Source organism: Anoplopoma fimbria, chromosome 14 (genome assembly GCF_027596085.1).
Source record: "Anoplopoma fimbria isolate UVic2021 breed Golden Eagle Sablefish chromosome 14, Afim_UVic_2022, whole genome shotgun sequence".
Classification (NCBI taxonomy): Eukaryota; Metazoa; Chordata; class Actinopteri; order Perciformes; family Anoplopomatidae; genus Anoplopoma; species Anoplopoma fimbria.
In genome coordinates this window covers 5,337,864-5,356,855 of record NC_072462.1, presented here as the reverse complement: position 1 = coordinate 5,356,855, position 18,992 = coordinate 5,337,864, and the positions used below count along the sequence as shown (strand labels likewise).

At 42.7% G+C, this 18,992-nt stretch overlaps 1 protein-coding gene across 4 annotated transcripts in view; it reads left to right on the top strand.

The window, feature by feature from the left end:
- dab2ipb (DAB2 interacting protein b) overlaps positions 1-18,992 on the top strand; it is a 109,578-nt gene that overhangs the window by 57,104 nt on the left and 33,482 nt on the right. For all 4 annotated transcript variants that reach the window (XM_054612196.1, XM_054612195.1, XM_054612194.1 and 1 more), the window contains exon 4: positions 17,601-17,754. In XM_054612196.1, coding sequence (XP_054468171.1) covers positions 17,601-17,754 — 154 coding nt within the window. The remainder of the gene's footprint in view (positions 1-17,600; positions 17,755-18,992) is intronic.

Genomic DNA, 18,992 nt, shown 5'->3' with positions numbered 1-18,992 from the left:
ACATAATCCCCCACACACACACACCCTCGCACAACATATGCAGGCTCCTCCCTGCGCAAGGAGACAGAAATGGGAGGTGCAGTCAATCACTGACAGTGAATGGGAGTGGGATAAGCTGGAGTTTGTATGCTGGGGGGGGGGGAGAGAGACAGCAGAGGAGAAAAAGGGGGAGCCGATCTTCATCATTCCCCAAAAAAAAAAAAAGAGTCAAGTGTCGGGGAACCCTTGAATTCATTCATGCCGAATGAAAAAGAAAGCGGGGAGAAGAGAGTGTGTCCCGTTCCAGAGACAACACAGGAAGTAGGGCATGCTCTGTGCAGGGTGAGCAAGAGAGGGTGGGAGAACGAAAGGGAGGAAAGGGAGCAGCGAGAGAGGGAGAGCATTGTAGAGCTTATTCTCCACCCCTCGTCTTAAAGCAGCAGCAGGAGGGAAGAGAGAAGGAGTCGGGGGAAGAGAAGGAGGAAGAGAACCCACAAGTAAGGAAGCAAAGAGGCGAAGCAGCAGTCTGCATCGGCAGCAGAGGGGGGAAAAAATGGAGCTTTGAAATCGCCTCTGCCCTCATCCATCCCTGCATCTTTTTTTTTTTCTTCTTCTTTTTTTCTTCCTCTCTTATTCCGGCTCAGCCTCGGTTTCTCTCTCCGCCTGCCTTTGATTGTTCTGTGGAATTCTGACAATGCCTGGTGAGTGCTTCTCTGCTTTTTCACATGTCACTCGCCCGCCTTTTGTGTGTTGGATTTGCTTGGGTTAATGCGGAGGGACGTTGTGTGTGTGTGTGTTTTTATTTTATTTTGTATTATTATTATTATTATTATTATGTGTGGCCACGAATAGAAATGTGGACGAGAGGATGCTTCATTGAGACTGTTTACGCTCCTCTGCCTCTCCTTTTGCTTCTCTCTGTCAGTGACAATGCAAAGGAGACTGCTCTCCTGAACACACACACACACACACACACACACACACACACACACACACACACACACACACACACACACACACACACACACACACACACTCTACTACACCCTGCGTAAATTCAGGTTACTCAGTCATGATTATATAATTGCTTTTACCTCCCAAAGGGCTTTCATTCAGAACGGTGCATTTATTACACACACACACACACACACACACACACACACACACACACACACACACACACACACACACACACACACACACACACACACACACACATATACATCATCAGGTTTATGTATTTATACCATCAGAGATGATAATACAGAGACGGGGGGTTTTGATTCCGAGTGGTGACCATAACCTACATGTAGCAACATCACACAAAGCTGGCCTGTGTGACGGAGGGGCAGCCAGCTAACACAAATCAGATGACTGGGCCAAGCTTTCGAGGTCAGCCGGCTGATTTTTTTAATTTTTTTTGGCTGGCATTCACAGTAGGAGTCATATGTTGGAGGCAATTGGCAATTAAAAGAAAGAAAGGGAGGCGCGTGTGTCTTAAGGATAGAGAGTTTAGGAGAGAGCAACAGATCATTTGGTTGTCGATACATTGTGATGTCTGAGAGAGAGAGGACGGGATGAGTGGAAAGGATTATCTTGGCGGTTAGTCATCAGTTCGTCCAGGCCTCAGGGAGTTTATATTTTAGATTCAAAGTAATCTTACTGGACGGTATTAAGTCAGCCAGTACACATTATCACGTGAGCTCTCATGGATTTATTTACATTTTACGCATGGATTATTTTGAATGTATTTCCTGACGTTGATTAGATTTTCCCACAAACACGCGCTGTCCCAGTTAATGCACCATACCCAAAAACACACACCCTACATGCTACTTACATGCATTAAATTAGTCAGCAACCACACACCAAGTATAATTACATTATTCCAGTTAGTTGAGTTACTCCGTTTTAATGTGTCTCATTAAGAAGGACGGATGAAACACCGAGGCGTTCAGCAAACTGCTCAGCACAGCCGAAAACCTCCCCGACACATAATGGAGGCAGAGTTTAGTTAAACAGTTTTTTTTTTGTTTTTTTTGCCGGAGAACAGCGTTCTTCCAAACATTTATTTTCCTCAGAGATGGCTTCACGGAAAGAAAAGCCATCTTCGGTTTGGTAAACACGTAAATGACAGTTTGATGGCCCTGCGCGGCTTGTTTACTGCAGTATGCAGATACGGTTCAGTGTGGGAGCTCAGCTGGTGGTCCTCTTGATTGTAGCCTGCTGTTGAGCCCTCGAGAACAAAAACCGAGCTTGACTTCTACATATTACGCTCCGAGCGTTTGTGCCAGTCTGTATTTATATGCAGTAACAGTGTGATTCTTATTTGTCTCCCTCCAAGCCTGGGGTGTCTGTATATGTTTGCATGCACAAACAAATGGGTTTTTTTCTTTTTCGCACACATGACTATATGTGCACACACTGTTATGCAGATATGCGTATGTTCCATTCCTATTTTAGTTCCGAGCTTGCTAACCAGAAACCTAGACGAGGAAAGGCAGAGCGAGAAATAGAGCTGTTAGTCATTTCTTCACAGTCTTAAGATGAGGAGATGGTTAGAGCAGATGTGAGATGGAGATATGACAAACATTGTGAGAAAGGGGAAGCAAATAAAATGAATGAAGTGGGGCGACAGTCTATTATTGTTCATTTTCCAGTACTTTGTGTTATAGTTTATTTCGGGGGGTTAAACCTATTATGTAGTATTAATTACTTTTCCTGGACTTTGCCCTTAAATCCTGCTCTTGCACTGTTTTGACGTAATGCACCGTACAAAATAGAATAGAAACCAGGAAATGAAACACTGATATAGTGTAATAATATTCTTGATTATATGCAGAGCTTAGCTTTTGTACAGTGTCTCTCTGCAACTGTCCCCATCTCTCCATTGTTCTGTCTCTGTGTAATTACTCTGTCATAGATCATCTCTGGGAGGTCCATTGATTTACTGAGAGCCGGTGAAGTGGAGCAGAGCATTTGATCAGACCCACGTACGGGGGGGGAGGGGGGGGGTCAGTGCCGCACCCATTGGCCACTCCACTGGGGGGGTCAAAAGGTCTGAACCGTTGGCAGTTCAAAAAAAGGGGGACGGAGGAACAGCAGCGGTTGGGCACTTAATGAATAACACTCAATCATGATGACACAAATATGAATATCCAAGCAATCAGAGGTTTTTTTTGTCTATAAATAGTTATCTATTTTTAAGCAATTGGCCATTTTAAAATGTATTGTTGCTGTCCTGAATACCAAGTATCTCCAAATATGGTGATCTTTCCATTTCAGTGTTTTTTTTTTGAAATTGTATAAGCACACTCTAAATGCTTGATTTGAATCCACCATTTAGATTCACATATACAGGATCCCGACATTCATAATAGAGTATGGACATTCAACACACGAAGGCACAATACCGTCTGGGTTTCCTTTAGTTAAACTGATCAATCTGAAAAGGATCTTGAACATGAAAGGAAAGAAAGAGTTACAGGCTTTTGCATAAAACAAATCGTAATATCCAAGGGCTTGGATTCAATGAGTTTAAATTCTTTGAAAGTCGTGTCTCGGTCGACAAATAGAAGGTTAGAATACCGACTTCTACCTAGCTTGCCGTCGTGAATGAAATAATAATGGTACTTAATGGTTGTAAGTAGGCTGCATCAACGACATTCGGTAACATTATTCTGGATCTCCTCAACTCCTGCCTGGTAGCGGATGAAAGGAAGGGAGCATATGCTCATGATGGGGAAGCGTTGCACGTTGTCAATAATTGAATCACTCATTCGCTCTCTCTCCTGCCCTGGAGGCCGGAGTGCAGAGTCAATAGGGGCAACATGAGAGGAGAGCTCTCAAGCAGCAGTCCTAAAGGTCTCTCTCTGTCCTTCCTCTCTCGTACAGTATACACTTTTACCTCCATCTATATATATATATATATATATATATATATATTTCTTTCTTTTCACACTAACAGGCAGAAGAGCTGTCTCTGTTTTATCCGTGTGCCTGTCTCTCTACAGTAAGCTGCTTTACTGTAATGAAATGGAGGGATGGATGGATGGAGGGAGGGATCTCTAATGCCTTTATTGCTTTGCATTTCCTCTCACTTCACTTCCTGTGCCTATATATTTCTAGACAGGGAGACGCTGTCTTTAGATCTAGACAGCCGGACGCGTTAAAGGGATGGACGTTTTGACAAACCTGGTATATGCCATCATGTTTCCCAGTTCCTTTTTCCTTTTCATATTTAACAGCAGAAGCATCCAATTAAACTATCACGTTCAGCCCAGATCCACTGCAGTAGCACAAACACCCCCCATCATTGCAGTAATATCCATATCCTCTCTATGTGAGTCACTGGATAGTTGATGTGAGAAATTTGCTCTTCTCTCTGTCCTGTCAGTCTCTTCATCTCTCTCTGCCTCTGCCCTCCTCTTGCCTGCCCTCTATCAACACCTACTTGTCCAACATGTCTCCCTCCCTCTCTCTCTCTCTCTCTCTCTCTCTCTCTCTCTCTCTCTCTCTCTCTCTCTCCATTCGCTCTGCGATGCAGACTTGTGGAAGCCTGCCTGGAATGGCTTGCATCCACCGGTTATTTTTCTCCGCTCCCGTCCCTCCCACTCGTTACCTCTGTGCAGGCAGGTGGTGCTCCACTAAACGGGTGAGCGCTGAGCAGGGGAACGACTTTTCAGAGGCCTTTCAGGGACGGTCCACAGACAGGCTGTCTGCAGAGAGAGAGAGAGAGAGCCCTGTCTCTCCCACCTTCTCTCATGACCCACTCTGTCTGCTGCTGTACAACTTGGCTCATGATCTTGCATGTACCGCACCCACACACCACACACACACACACACACACACACACACACACACACACACACACACACACACACACACACACCTTGGCATGATTTGACATGGATTTTTTCTCACAAATTCACATCGTCTAGAAGTACACTTTCTGTTTGGGTGTGTGTGTGTGTGTGTGTGCACAGAAACCGTATCTGCACAAACTAATGCACATATACAGATGCAAAAAGTCAACGAATAGTCACAAAATAAAGTATATTGGGGTTTTTTTGTTCAGGGACACTTAATTGCGTGTTTTTTTTTCTTGTCACTCGGCACGACTTTAGTTTAGTGATGACTAAGGTTAGGTAACAAAACCACTTTGTTAAGTTAAGGAAAAACATCATGGTTGGGCTTAGGTTTAGGCAACAAAACCAACTCTTAGGTTAAGGCAACAACAAGGTGTCGAGCTCCGGTCTCCTGGTCGCCAGTCTCAGTTGTTGGACCCATCCACCTCTAAGCCAACCCGCCCTTAAGTGGTGTTTTGGGGTTATTAGTAAGTACTTTAATTGCTCCGACTGTTGCCTTGAGTCATGTGGATGCATAATTTCTGGCTCCACCACGAAAAGCGCTCCTAATTGACTCTCCAATGTCTTTATTTTCCTGCTGAGCGACACACACACAAAAAATCGTGAATTTCGTCCCCATTTCACAAACTTCCATGACACTGGGCTGGATTTGCTACAGAAGGCTAATGTTCATTATTTATAGGAAAAAAAAAAAAGATTGCGATAGTTTCCTGCATTCCTCTCCTGCCACAGTGATTACAAACAAACTTCCATAGAGAGAATAGCCTTGCCTGAACCTCCATTATATTTTGGAGCAGTTGCACTCCAAACAAACCTATGAGGTATGATATTATCACGAACCCAGACCAGAGGATTGAGGAAATCCCCCTGAGTGTTTAGTCTCCAGGCTTTACGGTGGCTTTGTAGTTAACCTTTACCCAGCCATTCTCCAGAACAGCAAGGCATGCAGGTCTGTTTACTTGTGATAAGAGCAGGCAACTCTAATCCATTGCATCTGGGAGAACAATTACATTAAACCCTACTCCCAGTTTCACCTCCCCCAAATTATACTAAAATTGTTTTGGAGCTGGAGAAACCCTCCGTCTATAATGGGGTGCAAAGGCCCCTCCGCTGTAAAGCGCACAATGAAATCCTTGTTGTTGAGGTAGACAGCCTGCACTGGCTCCTGTAGAGTTTGACTTTAGTCTTCATAGTGACGTCTATGCAACGTCGTGTAGAATGATCGAGCTGAAATATTCTCCTGTCGTTCAGAAAGAAAGAAATTTGAATAAGAAGTACCGAAGCTGTTATATTCCCAACTGGACCTGTTTCCATGTAATTATTTCACAGATAACTGGCATTTCTCTAGCCTTGGATTTTATTAAATCTTTTTGCTTCGAAGTGTCTCTTGACAGCATTTCTTAACTGTAAATATCAGTCTCCTTCCTTTGCCAGCTATGCCAAAAAACAACCGTTCAGTACGTCTGGCAGTGCGTTGCCTCCTTAAACCTAGCCGGCCTCCTTTTCTCCTTCTCCCATCGTTTTTTCACCCTTTTTCCTGGAGTCCATCTCTCCGGCCAAGGACCCGGCATTTTCCCACAGAGTGTGGTGCCGAAGGCTGAGCCTTTGTTTCCTGCTACAGGGACACATGGTGGGAGGAGGAGGCAGGCTGACTTCCTGGCTGCCAACTACGGGGTCTATGTCAGTGTGAGAGAGAAAGCAGGGGAGAAAGATCTGATGATGACAGAAGAGCTGTGCATCCTAGGCACTGACTTCAGCTAAAAAGGATATATAGATTTTGCTATATTTCTCAGACAGTTGCACCTAAATAACCCCGTACCAGGCTGTCAGCTGTTTCCTTCTTTCACCCCCTTTTTGGGTTTCATTCTTTGTTGTCCTTCTACTAAGAACAGAGACAGTAGGAGTCAGCACTGTCCTTTACAGTACATTAGACGCATAGTGAGCATTTGTACAGCATTTACTACAGCAAAACTATATGCTTCATGTATCAGTATGAGGATAAAAATAGATTGGTGTCAAAAGAGGTTAAAAAAGCCCTTCCAAAAAGTGCCAAAAGTGCCATAAATGCACATTATAGCACTACTTTGCTATAGAACATATTCTGTAGGATCATTTATCAGCTTTACTCTGTAGTTTTTATTGAAGTTGATAAATAGTATAGATAAGTTTGAGCTGTATTCTATTTTGAAGCACCATATCCAACACCTTTCATCTTACCTTTATAAGTCCATGTCATGAGCACAGTCTTTATGCATTACTTCATCACAGTATAATGTTCCTCTAGACTACTGGAAGGCTTGTCCTTAGAAAACTGCACTGTCTTTTTAAATGGGATGTGGAGAGGGGTGTGTTCCTAGCAACAGACATCCTTTGGGAGCGGTGTGGTTTTAGCTCAGAGGGCAGAGTCTCCAGCCACGTTCCCAGAGACTCAAAAATAGTCTGGAAAACACGGAGACCAGCCGCTAGTGAGGAATGCGACCCAAAAGTGGAGTTGTGCGTTTCGGGGATCCAGCTTGGAGAGGTGCTGCTGGACCATGTTTCACATATTTAGTAAATCGTAAGTGTCTTTTTTCGTTGTTGTTTAAATTCCTTTATTCATGTGTGCGCTTGACGCCGTGGATGGTCACAGCTGCACACTGTGGGTCTTTTTTGGAAAACTCTGTCTCTGCATCCACCCACGGTTCACCCAGCCAAACAAACCCCGTACAGTACTTTCTGTATGCATTATGAATACAAATAAAGGTCAGGATAGCTGATTAAGAAAGAGAAAAAGGCAAAGTACACTTGAATAGTTGGAGATGAAAGGGGCTGAGGGAAAAACAAGGACACGCTTAGACTTGAACATGAAAACTATTCAGTGCCGGAGGCCAATCTAAGGCTTAGAATGCAAAAAACATCCCGGTATTGACAGCTTTACAATTTAGAGACAATACACTATTAAAAAAAAAACCTAATCAAGTGAGAAGAGAAGTGTTTGCAGTGATCGGCTTAGATGTTGTTGTTTTTTATGTTTTGTGTGGGAAGAAAGTCTCTGCCCTCTTTCTCAGTGTGAACTTCAGTGTCTGCCTCTTTCTTTGTCCAATGCCACAGGGGTGTTTGAATATTCAGGGCCAGAGGTGAAACACACACACTTCCTCATCTCCTCTACTCTTTTTTTGTCTCATGGTGTTATCAGTTCCCCAAGCACTTAACAGTTATGCAAGAGTCCAAGATAAAAAAGCTTTCTAATTTATATTTTCTTCAGTTTGTGCTAAAAAAGCAGACATACAATCTTTTTTTTTTTTTTTTTTTTTTTTTTTTTTTTTTTTTTTTTTTTTTCTGGTTTGGTCCGTCTTTGCCTTCTCAAACACACTTGAACAGCATGTAAGCCTATATGCACAGGCTATTTAGCACATGATCACAGATGCACACACTCTCCGTGACCTCGTCGTGCCTTGAGTATTCTCACAGCTGAGTCATACCCGCTGTCTTGCCTCTAATAGTCTATTATTGTTGAAGTGGAGCTTTGTGATTAAAGCGTATGTATATTGCTGCAGTTAAAATGACAAACCAATAATGGCTAATGAGGAATACAAAATAGGAAATGCTAAACTCTGAGTGCAAAACATGTATTTGTGTGTGTTTGTGTGTGTCTATGGGTTTGTGTGTACATGCTCAGTGAGGGGATTATTAATATGACATCTACAGTACAATAAATAATGGTATTTTGTAGTCTATTACGTCACTGATTCAGGAAATCGTGGTCTCTCTTCTCTAGTCGAGTCATATTCTCATGTCGAAGGACAGTCGCTGAAACCAGTCTGACACCTCGCTGCCCTAGAGGGTTTAACATTAAGGATCGCTGGCCCGAAGCCACATGATAAGTCCGTTAATTGGGCCGACATCGGCTCAATTAGGCCGGCGTTTTCACTATCCCCTGTCTTATGATGATCACTTTATTATCTGTGCCTCCGTCTTCTACCACTGCCCTGATCTCCTCTCCACTGTGGTATTTTAGTGTGCAGAATTAATGAGAGTGCCGAGCGGAAATGGTGGTCATAGGTAATTTGAATTACAAAGCAAAAAAGTTGAGAACGTTTTTTCTTCTTTTATTTATTTTTTTGACTTGAGAGCTGTTTTCTTAGGTTTAAAAATAATGAATCAGCCCTCACCTATCAAGGTTATTTTTTGGGGAAAAAAGGGGACCAAGCTGGCAGGTTTTTAAAAAGCACCTATAATTATCACAAACATGAAGCAGTCAGGTGTCTGATTCATCCAGAGCTGAGTCATTTCCTCACAGTTTGGTTGAATGCAGAGGTGTACTATAGTGCTGCTAGTTTTTGCACATTTTTAAAATGCAGTTTGTGGCACACCTTTTAATCATCAATAATACAGAATATATATAGTAATAAGCAAAAATCAATAGTGTAATACGTTTTCTATTGATTTCAGTTAATACCAAGCCCATGCCTCTAGCAGACCACACACCCAAGTTATTGATCGTGTCAGTTAAAGAAAAACATTTATAATGCTGTTTTTTGCTTTGTACTTTGTTCAAACTGTGGTGCAGTGTGTCCATGTTCCTGTTAGCCTGGTGAAAATGTACTACAATATATAGGCCGCTGACTGACTGGTTTAACTGAGACGATATTGAATTGTATTGAATTATGTGGGACAGAGTAAAAAAAGAATAATGGATTTTTGATTTGACTTTTCAGTGGATCAACAAAAGTAAGATCCCATAATTAAATAATATCTATACAGTACATGACATTTCAGCGCGCTCGATTTATTAATCCGTAATTTGAGGCATTGTTTTATCAGTCACAAGACATTGTTTCATTTTTTTTTTTACTCCTCTGTTTCATTTCTGGCAGCGCCCTTATGTGTGGGCGAGTGTTGGTACTGCTTGGGGGATACCACTTGTGTGTTAATGTGTGTGGGTGACTAGTCACTCCAGGCCAGAGACATGAAGTCATGAGTATTCCACCAGGCGACTCGACTAAAGAGCAAAACTGTGTGTATTCCACTCCAGTCATATTCACTCATGGTGACTTTTTTTTTTTTCCCTTTTTGTGTCCCATAACGGGCATCGATTAAATCAATATAGCGTTCATATTGCAATGGTTAGTTCCCAGATGGCCATTCGTCATTAGCACGACAGATGACCTTTGCCCTCTGACCATTGCTGCTACTTAAGGAGTTCCTCATTAGTGCGACCTTTAACCTCATTATACATTCTCAGTCATTGCGATGTTTTTGGCTGTCCTGTTTCGATTGCCTCACCCCCTGATGTGATGACTGGGAGTAGAGCTGTGGACAAACACTCACTCATCCACCCACACACACACACACACACACACACACACACACACACACACACACACACACACACACATTCCTGTCTGTGTAACGGAGTCTATTGTACAGCTTCTACAATCTACTGTAGACTGGGAAGAGAAACAAAAAACTATGAATCAGAAGGATATACCACATGTGTCACATCCTACAGAGCTTGGGAAAAATTCTGAAATCACCACATAAAAAAAAAAAAAAAAGATCATTTAAGTCCTCACAGATGATCACAGGTAATCGGCATGCTGTGTGCTGCAGCTGCTACTGTAATCTCCTCCGTCCAGTGGTTGTATTCGCGGCCAGCTGTTCTGTTCTCTTTCACTCGGCACATGACTTCAGAGCCAACGCCGGTCCCGATCCAGAGCAGCTCCTCCGCGCTCCTCGTTGTTCTCCTGCAGAGAGAGCGTCATAGCAGATGTTACACTGAATTACACTCCCAGCCTAGCAGGGACTCTCTGCGCTCTGACTGTAATCACGCCGTGCATGCGCGTGTGTGTGTGTGTGTGTGTGTGTGTGTGCGTGTGCGTGTTACAGCCTGGCTCAGTGGCTGCGTTGGCTCACCCAACAGTTGTTCTCCAACCACCTGATCTCAGTTACCAGCCAAACTTCCACACAATCTTAGTGTGTCCGCCAGTTCTCTGAGTCAGGCCTCCCTTCAGACTCCTAAAAACTAGACTCCTAGAAGAGCGGATCATTTAGGAGATGCTAAATGCTAAAGCTAGCGCCCTCCTTTCCTGTCTGTCTGTTTAGTGATAAGGGTGTGTGCGTGTAGTGTTTGCATGTCTCCCGTTATTGCCTTATTAAAAGCTTCCCACCTCCCTGTAAATGAAAGGCCCTCTTTGTCCTCCTATATACGTTTGGCTAATGCCTGCTCCCATCTATGGCTCTAACTGGTTCTTGTTTCTCTCTTCACAAGGGCGGTCACACCATAGCTTCACTTTTTTTATTCCTCTCTTGTTTGGTGCAGCGATGCCCGGGGCAGTGTGTCCCTCTTCCCCTACTTCCCAGCATAATCTCTCCTTTGTCTTGTGTGCATTAGGCCGCTGGCACTGCGAGAGCCTAAAGAGCCGACGCTGTCAACCAGCACAGGTGCCGCAAAGCACTAATGCACTGGATATGGACCAACGTGGACTAGACATGTGCCCACTCATCTATGTTGGCCATCTGTTTAAAGGCACATTTATTTATTTTTATATGTTTTCCCTCTCGCTCTCATTGTTAATCGCTTTCATGGCCGTACGACGCCTCACAATCAGGACTCACAGAAGCCACGGATGGATGAGCGTGAAAAGAGGTTTTTTTGTGTCCAAATGTGATGTGTGGCAATTTTCCTTCAGGGGTTATTGGAATTTAAGTTAAGGGCTGTCACATTAGCTGCCGCATCTCGAGCTCACTTCGCTCACTTTCGCAACCTTCATCCTCCAGAGGGATCATTCTTTTCTCCGTCTGACTTCGACAGTGAATGACGTTTGCTCTGCTGCTCTGTTGACTGGATCTTCTGGCCTCCCTGATTGGTGTTTTGGGCTCCAAGGCCTGTAGCCACATGTCAGTGGTTCAGCTCACACATTCTCCGTTCTGCACCAGCAGCATCTGACAGGATCCCCTCCTCTTCTCTGCCTCTCGCTGTGGGCCAGGCGTTTGTTTTTTGGTTGTCTATATTCTCCTGCTACCCATCACGCAACTGTTCACTCCAGTGCAGATGGCAGGTTGATGCACAAAAACATAGATTGTCACGAGTTTACCCAAAAACTCAAATGCCATCGTATTGCAGGACGCGATGCGAAATAGAGACACGAAACGGCTCGATCGAGTACGATTTTTAAACTTCCTCTCTGAGCTGATAGTGCCTCATTATTCCCGTCAAGCACTGAGAGAGACTCGCCACATCTGCTTGGATCAAATGAGCGATCAGACCCGTGACAGAGTGTTCTCCAGTGTGACAGACACGCAGTTGTTTTCATCCCAGCCTGTGGTCCTTCCCACTGACTCAGCGCCAAAGCGGTGGGAATAATGGACACTGTATTTTGTCGAGGCTCGACGCATGAATAATGGCTTGTTTGTCCGGTTGCCTTTCTCTGCAGTGCATGTGTTTCATAATCACGGTTGGACAAAATGCTGTGTGATGCGTGCGCGTGGTACATGTTTCGTTGTTTCCCCCTGCTTTGATGTTTGAGTTCAGGAGCCCAGGTGCGTGCAGAGTGGTTTGGTGTTGCCGGCTGGCTAGAGTTTATTTTCTTTTATATATATTTGAGCCGCATCGACAAAGGGAGCCAGCTGTGAGGAGTTAATGCATTTTGAGACTCTACAGGGATATGAATATGATGAAAATGTATTGAATGTATTGCAACCTCATCTTAAGCACATGATTACAAACCACCTGTCTAACCACAGTGCTTCAGGTCGTATCAAACCGTCTCATCGGGGTTTCACATCTGCAGGTTGCCAAAGCGTTATCAGTTCTGCATCATCTATCCGTATTTGTGTTATTTATTTTATGTTTTTGTACAAATTATTACATTTTATATTTGCGGTAATACGTGAAAAGCTCAAACCGGTGCCAAATATTCACATCATTTACATACTCAGACCATTTAGTGAGCGCTAACACTAAAGCCACTTACATAAGTCCACATTAAACATCGGACATCATGGCACTACTTTGTGTGAAATCCAATCCACTGTCCACCCCGAATCTTTGCATGCAACCTATTCATTAAAAATCAATATAGTTTTTGAGAACGATGCAGTATCCCATAACATAATATAGCGATGCTCATGTGCATCAATATTTTCTCACACCCCTACTCCATAGCAACAAGACAAAATTGTGAGTGTGCTTCGTTGTCTGCCCGTATGTCTTTGCCTGCCTGGCGCTGCTTGTTGATATGCATGCCTACTTGTACACAGTTCTCATGTGTTTGTTTGGCAGAGAGCATTATTAACAAGTAATTGCTGTGCCAGTCTGCCAGTGGAAGGCGTATTGATTGGTTTAAATGCTGGTCTAGCAGCAAAGCAGAATGCTGTGTAAACACTGTGCAGGGCAGTTACCACAGAAAACACTATTAGCAAGAAGACTTAACATCCGACTGCTTAATGCTATAGCATTAACTGGAACAAAGTATTTGTTTTTCTAGGTTATGTTAGAAGATTTGCCCATGAGGGTCATTTATTTTGCATGTTGGTTATTATAGTAACATGAGTGGAAACCAAAACTTAAAGAGGGTGTTATTTCTTTTGTGAAATGATACACATGCACTGTGTGTGAAGCGGTTGTTGTACATGTAATTGTAGTGAAATTATGCATACTCTTGTAGAAGCCCAGTAGACTTTTCAAAGCGCCGTTGTTTGGAGTTGCAGTACATTAATTCAGCCTATCTTGAGCTATCAGTATAAATATAATCCCTTGTGGTTTAGCCGGCTCGCCATCAAGTCAGTGTGTTAGAAGTCTAAGTGCTCTGCCGCCTATATGGGTTCCGAGGTTTCAGGCTATATCAGATCCCAGACAGGCTATCAGATGAACTCTCTATACAGGATGCAGAGACGGAGTGTGCTGGGTGCAGCTCAGACTCACTCAGAATCCATTACTCTGCTCTACTCCTACTCCTGCCATTACCCCAAACTGAGTTTCCATTGAACCCTAGCAGGGCACGGTGCAGCGAGATGTCAGACTGTTTCTGCTTGATGCAGGGACATACATTCCTAAATAGTGAATGTAAACAGACATCCACGGCCAAAGAAGTTATTGGAATGATACAATTCTATATGTAACAGGTAACTTGGCAACACTAACTCATGCAACAGAGTAAAAAATAAATAAATAGATAAAAGCTTTTGCAGCACAGGGCGAATGTTACAGAAGACACATTAACAGAAATGTTTCTACACTTGGCTGAGCTAGAAAAGTTGGCGTATCAGACCAAGAAAACGATGTATGTTACGATACCTGCTTTGATTCCTCTACTGACTTCCATGCCGTTCGTTTCTATGTCCACGGTTTGAATATCAACCCCCCCCCTCTATCACTAAGCACCTGATTAAAACATCACAGGGTACATGTGAATCAAAATTAAAGAAGAGAAAGAGAATTAAAAATCCCCACAAATGTCATTGAGGTGGGAACCGGCAATGAGATTCCATGACGTGCAGAGCCACTGATGCTCAATGAATTATGTAATCCTGTCAAGTCATACGCACCGATTCCAAAACCTTAGAACTGGTTAAACATTTCTTTTCATAGAAATAATAACCTGTGTGTCTCTTTTCTACAGTTATGCATCCCAACATAAGGTATTAGAGATGCAGTATGAGCAGTGTTCTTTGCAACGTCTGCTGTAATTCTGGCAAAGTCTTACAAAGCCGGTTCTTTATGGCATGACCTTTTCTATTCTGTATTCTGCTACAGAGCTTTTGTATAGCTGTGTCTCTTCTGAACTATAAGAGCCTCGAGTATCTCCTGGATATAGCGTCTGAAATATTTAGGTGGCCGAAGAACAGAGTGTGTGATGGAAAGATGTTCACCAGTGGTTGGAAAGAATCCTCCAAACATAGACTTTACTACTCCACCCACACACCCATTTCAGGTAAACACTGACTGAGAGACAGACGGGATAAAAATGGAGGCAGAGTATCGGAGGATTATCAAGGACATAGAAGGACGTTTGCTGAGAATAGACGACGTTGGGGGAAGGTAACCGAAAGAGAAGAGAGACGAGGAGGCGAGGACGGCATGCTCTGCTTTTTATACCAGCTGTTATTTGCAGAGACCGACATGAACAGTGTGTCAAACCCGGGTTGATGTAGAAGTTCTGAGCGGATTTCACGCGGCAGACAGTTTTTCATTGTCATCATTACAAAGTGGCCTACAATACATCGTAAATTACACGTTACAGTACAATTTAATACAGTGCCGTACAGATGACAGGCAGCATTACTATTCATCAATTCATACTTTCACAGTCTCCCAACCATTTCCACTGACACTAATGTGCTAATATGATATGCCGAGAGAAAAAGAAATCCATAATAGCGGAATAAAGGATATTCCTTTTTTTTTTTTTTTTTTTTGAAGATGCATTCCTCTCTCTGCAGCAATCCTCTTCAGTACATTTAGAATATTACTCCAGAAGATGCTACACTGACTGCATGTTCCAGTCCATTTTCACAGGAAGAATACTGGCATGCTTCTTTATGTTCTAAATATAAGAAACGTATATGCTACCAGTTCAATAAAATGTTTGACAGTGTTTGTAGCATTGCCAGAATTTTTTTAAATCTTTTTCTCTGCCAGATTTTGGCGCTTTGTGAGTCATCGAAGCATCATCGTGCAGGTTTTAAGGACTGTGTACATGTGTGTCCGTCCCTACCTGGCTCTTAACAGCACATCCCTTCAGAAAAACCTCTGTTTCCCCTCCTCTCGGCTCACTTGACTCGCTCTGTGTTCTGCCCGGTACCCAGTCAGCCAATCACAAAGCAGAGCTAGGTGCAGAACACACTTCCTCTGCAGCTGTGCTTTGGAAAAAGGCTCGTAGCTCCCGAAACTAGATTATTCGTTGCAAAGCTATGCTTGAGGCGTTTGCACATGTGTTTTTTTTTACCTCTTTTATTTTAAACAATAAAATGTGTTTGTGTGTGTGTGTGTGTGTAAGAAGGATAAAAGGAGAGAGATAGAGAGAGAGACAAGATCATTATCCACTTCACATTGGCTGACTGCACAAAAGGCTGCAACAGAAGAGATGTACAGTGCACACACACAGGCCTCCTCACATGCATGAGATTAGTGCGTAAGCCGTCCAGAGAGGGCACTACTAACAGAATGTTCTCACTCATTACACGAGCAATTGACCCTCTGTCTTCCTCGTCCTGCCAGTGTCAAGGGCCGATGTTGTTGTAGCTCGCCTGTCGCTGCTTACAGCGCTCGCTGGCATATTATGGTTTCATCACCGTGAGGCGGACTGGTTGGATGAAACACGGCAGCATCGAGGGCTGTAGCACGCAGACATATTCATATAGCTTTGTAATAATGATAACTCATTATAGAGCATTTTATCAGTATTATACTACTTCCTAATTATATTTCGCACATTGTGTGTTGTATTGCATTATTAGTGTTTTTTTTTAATGCATTGCAATTATTGCTATAATGCATTTGAATGTGATTATAAATGACTCTAAATGGTAATTTTTTTTTGCTCTTAAAAAAAATAAAACAAAAATAATTAAATCAAAGCAAGAACAACACATAAAACATGAAGGAGCAAACATTAATCATGCATTATATTAATATGATAGTGTTTTATGAAAGTATTATAATGTATTACAACTATGGTAATTATAAAACATGATCCTTGCAAAAATAAACAATTAGTATTATGACTCTTGACCTTATAATTCATGATAAAATGCTTTATAATGTGTTTTGAATCTTTACGAGTGCCTATAACTATAATGATTCAGTGCTATACTGTAAGCAGAATATGAAGCATTATAATAAAGTTTTAATGCTTTCTTATGTTTACTTCACTTTAACAACGTACTTCAACATTACTGGTTATTATTGAATGTTAGAAGAGCTTAATGTTAGGGGCTAAATATTGAGTGTCAATAATGTGGATCAAATACATTGAGAGTTCAAGTACACACTGCATGGAGACAAATGTTAGCTCTTTTCCTGGTGACAGCCATTCACTAACTTAACTCTTATGAAAACACAGAAAGTAGGGCGGCGGCAAACAGTGGAAAGCTCTTTACTTTGTCTCCTAATCCTCTCCGGCTAAAAAAAAAATGGCCAAGCAGAGGGCTTCGGGTGTTGTCTCTGTCAGAATATATTGAACACTTTGCTAAAGTGCACTCTGAGCTCCTGTCAATGTGCAATGGAGAAGAGTTGACAGGGTCGCGCGCGTCTGTTCAAAAGAAACCTCCACGAATCATACAGCAAGCGGTTCGTCACTGTGAAGCGTTATCGCATCATGGACAACTTCCAAAGCGCGACCATTAATGATAATCAATGGTATGAATTGCCTCCTATTGATGGGGGGGGGGGTTTCAGTGTGCGTCGGGTTTTCGCAGCTCAGCTTGACTCAAATCTTTCATGCGTTTTCATCAATCCATCGAGTTGAAAATGAGAAAGTCACAAAGCATCCATTAGGAAGTGAGCGCACGGACATGTGTGGATAGAGTGTGCGAGCTTGTCACGCCGAGGACTCGCTGACTTTGAGGCAAGTGGAGCATCCTCTCTTCGTCATCCTCTCACTCTCTTCCCTAACACTCACCATGAACGCTCGCTAATTTGCGCACCGTGCATATGCTCCCGCTCTCTCACTTCCTCTTCTCAAGCTCTGCAGCGTGACTCAGATCTCTCCCTCTTCCCCCCTCTCTCTCTCTCTCTCTCTCTCTCTCTCTCTCTCCTTTTGACACTCTTAGATCTCATCTGATGCCAAGGCTGAAGGAGTCTCGCTCCCATGAGTCATTGCTCAGCCCCAGTAGCGCTGTGGAAGCCCTGGACCTAAGTATGGAGGACGAAGTTGTCATCAAGCCCGTTCACAGCAGCATCCTCGGGCAGGACTACTGCTTTGAGGTGAGGAAGCCCACATGGGTATATATAGTACATGAACACACTCATGCAGCAGAACATTCCCACTACTGGCTTTGCACAGTCATAGATCCGGTGTTGCTACTGCATAAAGTAAATAAAAGTTCTGTTCATTTCCTGCATCCTGTATATGTAACCACGCTTAAAGATTCACTAGTTCATATTGTTCTATATGCAATTGTTATAATGACTATGTTTAATGTATATGGAGTCGCTCATAGTGATGAACCCACGGAGAGTTACCACCAAACTAAGTTCATCTCTACAGAGCGATTTAGTTTTGATGTTTTGGTTCTCTCTCACTGCTTTCATCAACCTCATTAATGCTGCTGCAGGAAGCTGTTTTTAGAGAATAATATACAAGCTATATGTGTGGCCACAGCTACAAGACCCCAAATTAATGCTTATTGTGTCAGCTGGATGGGCAAATGTTTGCCAAAAACGACATCTTTAGAAGGTAGAAATATGTAAAAGTTTTGTTTCCAGCTTGTTTTGCTACAGCTGTTTAGTTAGCAGAAGCTAAAGATCATACTCTAAAGATAAAACACACAGTTGTTATCAGCTTGCTTTGAAATTTTTATATCAGCTTAAGCTATCATGCTTTTGTTTTAGTCTCTGTTACAGCAGCAAACCATTTTGCTACAAATCTGAGTGGCTTTTTTTCTCCACTGCAACTACCATTTATTTTCATTATAGTTTTTTGATAATGATTATTTTCTCGATTAATCGTCTATATATGTCCGAAAACAGTAAAAGCATGCCATTACAATGATAAAAAGAAAACAGAAATGTGAAGTAACAGCTGAGAACAAAACTTTCAGATCCAGCGTCTCCTCTCACTTCACATCTCACATGGCCAATTATAACCAGAAATTCAGACACAGACTGCATTGCTGTGTTGAAAAAAACCTAGAAGCAAGTGAGAGTGGTTATATTTTTCTGGTTGTAGAAAATAAATGGATGCACAGCGGTAATTTGTTTCATTCACTGGCTGTGTGAAAACTGATGCATCGTCATGATCATCAGGGGGGCTGGACTCATTTCCAACAAATTGCCTCTAATCACTGTAGATTTCACATGTGCACAAACACATACTTGCATACATGTAGCTAGGGAGGATCAGGATGAGAGAAAATGACTGCTCAATCCGACACTGTTTACCGTAGAGACCAGATAACTCCACTAATCTTTATTATCCTGCTCATTACATCATTCTATTTCTT